Source organism: Drosophila mauritiana, chromosome 2L (assembly GCF_004382145.1).
Source record: "Drosophila mauritiana strain mau12 chromosome 2L, ASM438214v1, whole genome shotgun sequence".
In the NCBI taxonomy this organism is placed as follows: domain Eukaryota; kingdom Metazoa; phylum Arthropoda; class Insecta; order Diptera; family Drosophilidae; genus Drosophila; species Drosophila mauritiana.
In genome coordinates, this window is record NC_046667.1 from 6,087,504 (window position 1) to 6,097,263 (window position 9,760).

At 48.1% G+C, this 9,760-nt stretch overlaps 2 protein-coding genes across 2 annotated transcripts in view; both read left to right on the forward strand.

Moving 5' to 3' along the window:
* Nucleotides 1-8,378, forward strand: part of LOC117138088 — a 29,115-nt gene extending 20,737 nt beyond the window's left edge. Inside the window, exons 6-12 of the mRNA XM_033299941.1 lie at nucleotides 1,346-1,525; nucleotides 3,226-3,365; nucleotides 3,458-3,665; nucleotides 6,207-6,425; nucleotides 6,635-6,867; nucleotides 7,508-7,646; nucleotides 7,869-8,378. Of these exons, the coding sequence (XP_033155832.1) occupies nucleotides 1,346-1,525; nucleotides 3,226-3,365; nucleotides 3,458-3,665; nucleotides 6,207-6,425; nucleotides 6,635-6,867; nucleotides 7,508-7,646; nucleotides 7,869-8,359 (1,610 nt within the window). The 3' untranslated portion in view covers nucleotides 8,360-8,378. The remainder of the gene's footprint in view (nucleotides 1-1,345; nucleotides 1,526-3,225; nucleotides 3,366-3,457; nucleotides 3,666-6,206; nucleotides 6,426-6,634; nucleotides 6,868-7,507; nucleotides 7,647-7,868) is intronic.
* A 39-nt stretch (nucleotides 8,379-8,417) lies between these two features.
* On the forward strand, nucleotides 8,418-9,482 carry LOC117138097. Its single transcript, XM_033299955.1, has 2 exons — nucleotides 8,418-8,882; nucleotides 9,017-9,482. The coding sequence occupies exon 1, from the start codon at nucleotides 8,438-8,440 to the stop codon at nucleotides 8,852-8,854; it is 417 nt and encodes a 138-aa protein (XP_033155846.1). The 5' UTR covers nucleotides 8,418-8,437; the 3' UTR covers nucleotides 8,855-8,882; nucleotides 9,017-9,482.
* Nucleotides 9,483-9,760: the final 278 nt, after the last annotated feature.

The following is a 9,760-nucleotide window of genomic DNA, read 5'->3' on the forward strand; positions in this document are numbered from 1 at the left end:
GGAGGAGTAGGAGGAGGTCTTATCTGCCAGCTCCGACGTAATTCATGTAATTAAACGAGGCGGTCCAGCCAGTCCGAAGGCCTTGAATAATAATTAATATTTTCGGTCGAGCGCACCACCCACTTCCATAGCCACCATCCTCCCATATCCGCCCATATCATGATCGATAAGGGTCGTTTGCCCACCTGAGCAGCCCCATCATCATTATCCACATATGCATGTGTGGGCAGTGCGTAGGAGGTCTCTAATTACGTGTAATTATGTGATTTTTGGTAATTATTGGAAAATTCCAACGACTGCCTTGCGCCGCCTATCTATCTATATATCCTGCGAGCTTGTTTGTCCGCGTGTCCTGTTTACCACGTGACCCGATTGTGTAAATAGAAATTCTAGTGAATTAGTTAAGCGTGTGTCGGAGTTTTTTCCCTCCCCCCACAATCGGTGCACCCTATTTTCCGGACAGCGTATAATTATATCGAGTGCCTGGCAACCCCGAGTTGTTGTTTTTTTCGAACTGATCTAATTGTTTTCGGGGGCGGAGTGGGGGCGGCCATTCGATTTTGTAATTAGTGTCAGGTGTTTGCTGGCGAGTGCCGGCAATTTGGTATCCTTATGCGTTCGATTGAAGCCCTAGCTTTTCGGTTACTTGGTTTCCGCTTTTACTTCAGCCCAGCTAATCCCCGCACAACCCAACCCAAGGAAACCCATGACTCAGCCCCCGAGAATAACGCTTGACTTTGACATTGAAAAACTATAGCCGGCAAGTTTCTCGATCCCCTTCGATTAATGCCCAACATAACCACCGAAACCGAATGACAGACTCGAGGGGAGGCTTGGTTGCTTCCAAAGTGGCCACAAAACGAAATTATGTTTCAAGTAACTCAATATGCTCCACACCTCCTGGGGCAGCTCACCGAATCCCTCGTCTTTGGGGGAGTACGCAGTGGAAAGTTTTAATTTAGCGCGGTTTTAAGGCCAACGAAGTAAGGAGGCAGCTACACTGGAGCCACCAATTGATACAGATCCTAATATTATTAAATATTTAAGTTTGTCCTTGCTCCTCAGCTCTGTCGCACAACTTTTTCGGCTAAGTGTAGCAGCACCACAGAACTCAGCATTTTGTCAGACATTTGTCTTACCCACGTGACGCGAAACGAGTATTTGACATGTCTTGTGTGTGATTTCCCCAATTCCCATCCCCATCCCCATACCCATTCCCATTCCCATCCCATTCAATCCCCTTAGTCGGCAGCTCGGGTTTCGTTATTTTCGTCTTAAAGTTTTTTGTTTGAATTCCCCGAATTTCCACACTCGAAATTTAAATGTGTTTCCTTTCCATTTTCAGAGGGCATCGTGTCTTACAGCATTCCGAAGGGCGTGCAGCGCGGCATGGAGGTGGATCTGTCGGATAAAACGTACGATGGCAACGAGCAGGGCGATCGCTATGTGGACGGACTTGGTCAGCTGGTGGATGGGCAGAAGGGCAAGGACAACTTCCGCACCGACATCCATGGATTCGGAAAGGGTGAGTAACTGAACCGTGCCACTTGCGCGAAACTTTTCCATTAATTCGCCCGAAAATATGAAATTTCCTTGGCTAAAACAGTCCCATCATTTGGCCATCCGCTTCCCGTTTGAAACTGAAAACTATGAGCCTAAAAGGTTTGCCTTCCGCAGCCATAACTTTCTCCTAACAACTTTACACTAAGCACTGTGGTCGAATTTAGATAATTACATCATAAAATCATACAAGTAATAGAATTTGGATGCCATAATGGCAAGAATCTTATAGATCTATATTTAGTTCTAGATATTTGCAATCTTCAAGTACTTTCTCCCTCACTTTCACCCATTCGAGAACCATTTGTTTATGCCCACAGTGCGGCGATGGCCCATTGAAACCGAAAAGATTTATGGCAACAGAAAGAAACTGATTAACATCGAATAATGACAAAAGTTCAGCGACGGGAGGAGCATGGGGCTCATCTGACCCCCATTGCGCCGTCGAAGGTTCACTTCATTGAACATCGATGGGGGGAAAACTTCGGCCTCGCCAATAATTTGACTGCACAACACAATAAGCAAAAATAAATAATAACTTTGGACCATTTGCTGGCGTCGCAGTAAAACTTGCCGGATACCAGGCCAAGATATAGACTGCCACGCCCCCTCTCTGCCTCTTTCACCAACGCCGATGGGCGGCGGCAGTAAAAAATGTAAACATTATGCATAGTTGATAATTTATGGCAACTCTGGCATTCATTTCCGCCCCAAAAATGCAAAAGTTCTGGAATTTGCGAAGCCAGCCAGTTTATATTTTTCCATCTCGCCCCGCCCCGCGACTTCCATTGAATGCCCACCATGCCACATGCCCCATGCCCCACATGCCCCATGGATTGGCAAATGGCCAATAATCGAAATTATTGAGAATCGAGAACTCCACGCAGGAGCAAAGTTCGGTTGGACAATTAGACATGCAGTCGCTGTGTCTGCGGAAATTCGAGACGAGCTCGAGACGGAGTCATAAAGGCAACGCATTGCAACGGCAAAGTTTCCGGCGCATAATTCCGATTTCGATTCTGATTCAGATTCGATTCGCGGCACTCCCATATCTCGGCTTTTATGGCAACTATTTGCTCGTCTTCTGCTTATTTGCATTATAAGTGGGAATCAATACTCCGCCAGGCTGGCGGGATGTTGCATGCCCCAAGGGAGGCGGCATTGTATAAATTCTAGTTAGGTCTTGCCCTCCAATCCCATAAGCATACGAGTATAGTGGCTGCAAGCTAATATTGCATGATTTCTGCTCAAGGGGGTTTCCTCCCCTGAAGTCCTCTCTAAGTCCCCCACGTAGGGGACTCGTTACCCCACTGAAATTAGGGCCACGCAAACAAGGCAGCGACAGAAAAAATGGCTTAAATGTCGCATTGGCCATTATTTCTAGTTATACAGAGTCTACCCTCAAACCCAAAAACACCAACCCAGACCCAATCCGAGAATCCAAACCCAAAAAAACCCCCTTTCGTGCGCCTGCCGTGAGCAGTTATTTGTTTTGGGGGCATTTGGGGAAAACTTCACCCCAAATGTGCCATTGGCAATGCCAGGTTGGGGACTTAAATAGCTTTACATGTCAGTCCGCCGCAGGGCTGCTCTATTGATTTCTCCCCGCCCGTTCCAGGGTAATGTTCATTTTATTTCATTTTGATGGGTTTTTATTCATTTCAGGTTATGAATGGATTGGCTGGCGTAACGATACGCCCGGACTGCTGGGAAAACCGGTTGAAATAGTCTTTGAGTTCGATACGGTTCGCAATTTCAGTGCCATCGTGCTGCACACGAACAATATGTTCACCAAGGATGTTCAGGTGAGCACGTAGCCTAGTCTTAGAAATACCAAAATTAAAAGCCAAATATGTTATTTATAAGCGAACTAAATGATATCCCATATCTTCGCCAGGTATTTGTGCATGCCAAGGTGTTCTTCAGCATCGGAGGTCGCTACTTTTCGGGTGAACCCGTTCAGTTTTCCTATATGCCCGATACGATAATGGATCATGCAAGGGATGTGACCATCAAGCTGCACCACCGGGTGGGCAAATATTTGAAAATCAATTTGTACTTTGCCGTCAAATGGATTATGCTCTCCGAGATCAGCTTTATATCCGGTAAGTGTGGCACGTGAGATGCTGGGACGTTAAAACGAATGAATCTGGCACAGAATTGCACTGAATTGCAGTGAATTGCAATTGCCAAGTGAGGCAGGCCGCTTGAGGAAATGGAATTGCATACGTACAAATGCATTTTTCAGCTTCATTTCACTCTCGAGCTCTCGATTATGCGACAACACAACGTCTAAGGGCTAAGGGCTGAGGACTGAGGGATTTGTTGGGCGGAGGAGCAGTGCATTACTCCTAACAGGGGATAAAACATTTTTCCAACATTTTGGCCAATAACAATGGACTGCTGCGAGTGCAGGGGAGGCGGGGGGATGAGTGGGAAAGGCCCCGAGATAAACGAACACAAACATTTTCCTCTGGCTGAAAAACTAAAGTCAATTGAATGCGCAAAACCCGTCTGCCTGCTAAAATGTAAACAATCCGAGACTCAAGGGTAGATGAAACTATGAATTGCATTTCAGCTTACTTTTCCATGAATATCCCGACATGTCCCGATTAAAATTTTCCCCACTGCCAGGCTCAATACCGGATTCAACCCTCCGCTCTACCAATTACTATAACTCCGGTCAGTGAACCGAAGATCGCTTAAATTCATTGTGTTTTCGGTGGAGAATCCACGTAAATCCCTCCGTTGTTAGGTGTGAAATAGGGCAAGGGGATGAGTTTGATTGATGAGCTCAATAGAGCGTGCCGTATGAATAGGGATTTCCTGTACTTTACATTTTCCGGGCAGATGGCACTTGGATTTGGGATGGCACTGATAGGGGAACCTAATAGCTTTACGCCGGGAAGTTGATCATAAATCGAACTGAGCTCCGTTTTTATAAGTCAATTAGTCGAGCTAGGGGAGGGAAAATATTCTATTAGAAAAGGTTTTCGAAATGAAAGACAACAAAGGTTCCAAAATTCCTAAGACGCATAAGAGGCTCAGGAAGCTCACACAAAGGAACCCAGCGATCTTAAGTTCGGCATTATAATGGACATGCCACTCGAATGATCCTCGACGATCAGAAGTTCTGAGTGGTTAGCCGAAAGCATTACGAGGCGAAATGTTTTTTGTGGGAACAGGGAGCAAAAAAGCAAGGATAACTAGAAACGAAACCACAATAAACAAAACCAAACTCACATGCTGTGCTCCTCATGCATTCGTGCAGCAATTACATGACTAGCCAGAAAACAGAATCGTCGCCACGAAGCATTTGTCACGCACACAAGACGACATGGAATGGGATGGTGTGGTATGGTACGGGTTGGCTCGGGATGGGATGGGATGGGATCCTACCTTATGAAGAGAGTGGAGAGTGGGTTGTGGCCGTGGAACACCAGGGGCAACCAGCTGTTTTTTATTTCGTACGCCTCGAGTGCAGGCCTCGAAGAGGCCAGAAACTAGGGTAAGGGTAAACAAAAGAAACGCACGTTCAAAATGGCAGGGAAGCGTCTTTCGAGGGTATGCGTATATTTTTATCAGGCACTGTGAGTGCGCCAGCGAGTGAGTGTACACAGATTTAACCCCAATTTGTGAGATTTGCTCGCGGTGATTGCAGTCGCTGTTGTGTCGTACTATGCGCCTTTAAAGGTTTCTAAAAATACAAAGGCCAAAAAAATAAGAAAACAATGACGGGAGCAGAGAGAAAGGCCCCGGGGACACACAAAGGGAATTAGTTATAAAGGGCATGCGACAGCAGCGGCGAGATCTGCGCACTGTGGCAAAGGATATGCGGCATATTCGCCATTACCCACGGAGTCCTTTCCCCCTGCCCTTCACCCTCTCTCTCGCACTCTCGCGTACTGTGTGTGATAAATGTGGCACGAAATATTTTAATTATTTTAAACGTTTTATGGCCCTGTGGTCGCTCAGTCGGATACTCTCAAGCGAAAAAAATGGAAAAGGGAAAATAGCGCTGCCACCCGAAGGACAATGGCAGTGTCGAAACAAAAGACAACAGCCAGTCCTGTCTGAGATCCAGGCACATAGCTCAAAACAGCAGCCTCAACTCCACGACATCCCCGCAAGAACTTCACACAGTAATTACGCCATTTACTGTCTAAGAAACGAGGTCACCCACTCGAGATGGCATTTCTGTTTTGTTATGCCCCCAAGATGTTAGCAGGATAAAAATCATTCCGCAAAACATACGCTGCGCGGAATGGGAATCCTGGGAGATCAAAGCGAGCTCTGGATGAAGGTGGGCAATGGACGAAGGTGCAGGTGTTGCTTCAAAGGATATTAGCTTTTTTGGGTTACAAAGGTGTTAGCATCAAATGCATAATCGGACGGCAAATTAGCTTACTTTAAACTCATTAATTAGAGGAAAACATATATAAAATTGCATCTTTGGATTATTAGTTATACCCTACAGTAACTTGCCCTGGGGAATGATAAGCCATTAAGGTCGCGGGGTTAGAAGAGAGGGCTATACTCCAGCTATAAAGCGGATCCTGCCGTAATCCGCTTATATCTATCAGTTACTTGAATGGCTTCCAATGAGCTCCAATCTAACTCTTTGCGTTTCGCCCTCTAATCCCCAGTGCCCGCCATGGGAAATTTCACCGACGAGCAGGAGCAGCGCAGCAACTCACCCAGCCAGGCGCAGGATGTCCATGATGAGACCAAGGGCAGTGAGTACCAGGCCAACCGGAACAAGCCCAACGGAGTGGGCGGCGCGGCCGGAGGCCTCGGCGAGGGCGTGGCAGCGGCGGGCGGCGATACCGGCGGTGGCAACAACAAGTACAACAACGGGCCGCAATGTAAGTAGCTGGAAAGCATGATAAATCCAATTAACAGCTCACTTTGCCAATGCGCCCCCGATCGGGCCTTTTGCCGGGTTTTCATTGCTCCGGATGGACGCTGGCTAATTATTTAGTTGAACAATATTTACATTTAATTTCGTTTCGACGCGCGCGTTTGTTAATTTAAATTTCAATTTGCCCTTTGCTCTTTTCCGCTTCCATTGCAGTAATTGCGCCACGCCCCATCGATCAGGAGCCGAACGACGCGAACTTCATCGGTGTGGTCATCGTTGTCCTCACCACCATCATCATCCTCCTGGTGGCCATCATCCTGTTCATCGTCTCGCGAACGAAACGGGCCCGCGGCAGCAACGTCCTGGACGCCTTCCAGTACAGCTTCAATCCCAACACCCTCGGCGGCAACGTGGACAAGCACCGTCCGAACGGCAACAGCATCAAGGTGGGTGGACCATGGCGTGGTCATGGGGCACTGGCCATTGGGCACTTGCCACTTTCGCACTGGGCATATACGTGTGCGTAGTGGACGGGAAATTCCTGTCTCGAATTCCCACATAATTGTTCAATGTAGCGTGGAGTTTCCACACTGCTTAGTCCTACGTGAGCAGCTCCTCCGTCCGGCATTTATTTAATGGGACTTTTCAACGCCCGGCGACAGTGTGCGTGCTCTCTTGATTTGTGGGGGTCAGGCTTAAGTGGCCAGTGAGGGGGAAACTTTAAAGTTCGACCCACTGGAGGTGGGCAAATTCGATTAAAGAAGTTTTTCTTCGAGAGGAAATTAAGAGTTCTGTGTGCGGAAAACTTTATCATCGCACCGAAGAAAGGAACACGGAACTATCCAGCTGGAAGTCGATGCAACAGATGTGGCAAGATTGGGGCATTTATTTGGCCAAGTTGTGCTTTAATCGAGTGCGAGGACGACACTCTGGCTATAACTGAATCAACCCTTTAATCGAGACTTTCTGTATAAATCTGAATAGCTCCATGAGGTTAAATACGATTGTTTAGTTAAGTTAAGGCATAGGGTCCTTGGTGCCTGGTGTGCTTTTAACTAACATTATTCCTGCGTTCTGTTTTTCCAGGCCAGTGTGGACGACAACGACTCGATTGGCAAGAACAGCCTCTACCACGAACCCTTCAATGTGAACATGTACACGAGCGGTGTGAACGGCTATGCGGCGGTTAATGATTTACAGTGTAACATGACGCCCGACTATACAGGTGTGTAAGCTCCCTCGAACCTCCACTACCTTAACTCCCTCCCCCTTGACCCCTTTTAACCACCATCCGTCTGCGGAGGACGTTTCCGCTGGCTGGCGCGCAAAGTCATAAAATATGGCGTCGCCGGCAACTAATGCAAATAAATTTTTGTGGCAATTCCCCTGACTAAGCTGACTTTTCCCCCGTTTCCTCTCTTCCTCTCTGCTCGTTCATCGACCACAGATGTGCCGGAAGGTGGTTACGCCGTGCCCCACATGCAGGATTACATGCCCTCGTCGAAAATGGGAGGTGGAGCGCCCGGCGGTGGTGGCTATGTGAATGTGCGGCGCACCCCGCCTCCGCCATTGAGCAGCATTTTCCCGCGACCACCCACCGTTCCGCCGCCGCCCATGGAGAAGTACTACGCCACCACGGCCATCTTCAAGCCGCTGAAGGGTCCGGGCTCGGAGCGCAGTGGCTGCAGCAGCAACACCAACACGGTGAGCAGCGGCGGCGGCAAGAGCAGCCACAGCCACAGCAGCCACTGCAGCACCGGTGGGCCGGACCATAGTGGCATCTACGACGACGGCATTGGCACCATGAACTCGAAGGCCACCGCACCCATGATCAATCCGTACAGCAGCGGGAACAGCTCCTCGGCTGCCGCCGCCGCCGCAGCGGAGTTCCAGCGCGCCCGGACCTATAACTTCCGCAGCTACCCCGATAACCTCTAGTTCGAAGCCTCACTGAAGCTGGTGGCCGCGGCTCCCAAGCGGATCACTGCCGCCACCGCCTCCGCCGGCAGCACCACCATGCCCAAGAAGCCGCAGCACCTGAGCCTGGTCGCCACCACGGCGGGGGGATACGGGGGCGGTCCCAGCAGCAAGCCCAAGTACAGCCTGACCCTGCACAACAGCAAACTCGCCCCGGGGGGCAAGCACCTGCGCGATGGCCTCCAGCAGCGCCAGCACCTCAAGGCCGTGGATGGGGTTGGGCTGGCGCCCGTGCCCGTGCCCGTCGACGAGGTGGTGGGTGTGCACCTGAAGGCCGGCTCCAAGGCGGGGGCCGCCACAGGCGAGGCTTCGGGCAGTGTCACCAGGGAGATGGGGGAGAGCGGCAGCAGCGGCAGCGGAAAGGACGGCGCCAAATGCGGAAATGACAATGAACTGGGGGGCGGAGTGACAAACGGTGTCATGAGGGCACAAAACAACAGGCTGTGGTATCATTGATGAAAACCCCATATGGAATGGATTTGAGGTGAGTTTCATTAGTGCACTAAAACAATAGATATGCTTATTTAGTTTACTTTACATAGGAAAGTAGTAAAGTGATTGATATCATAAGTAATATCTATTAACCCTCTTTTTTTATTACTTTTATTTCATCTACAGCGATATCCTCTAAACGGAAATCGAATTGAAAATGCAACAAGTACTAAAAAAAGAGGACGTTACGCCGAAATTAAAATCACCGAATTAGGTCCGCGCAAAAAACGGCGAATCGGACAGAAATAAAGTCAAGCACAAATAGTTGGATTAAAAAGGCCCAACAATTGAACCCACTGAGCAAACAAGAAACGCAGCGAATAGAATCGAATCGAAAACGAATCAAATCGAATCGAAAACGAAGTCAAGTCGCCTACCAATCATTTATAGTGTAGGGTCGAGAATATGCCAACAACGTAGCTAATGAAACATTTTAAGAACACCCTGTAAATATACGAGTTTAGGAATCGGTAGTGAAGAACCTGCATCTGATGGCAAGGAGCTGAGTTGCAAGGAGGAATCCAGGACATCATGCGAAAGAAAAAAAAAAAAACAAAAAACTCACGACAAGATTATACACAAATCATGAGAATATTGAGACGAATTTAAGGTCTAGCATTTAGCGACACAATTTGTTTATAAAACGAAGCAAGAAATAATATTATATTGAGTAACACCTATACGACTAACTAGCTTATAATAATGTTTAACTGATTTGTAGTACTCTTTCGGGAAGAACACTGCGATCTGCGAACTAACTGTACATGCCTGTGAACCTACCCCGACTAAACCTGAACTATATGAACTATCTGAACTATATAGTATGAACTATCTGATGAACCCTATAAGCGCCTACACTCACACTACTTA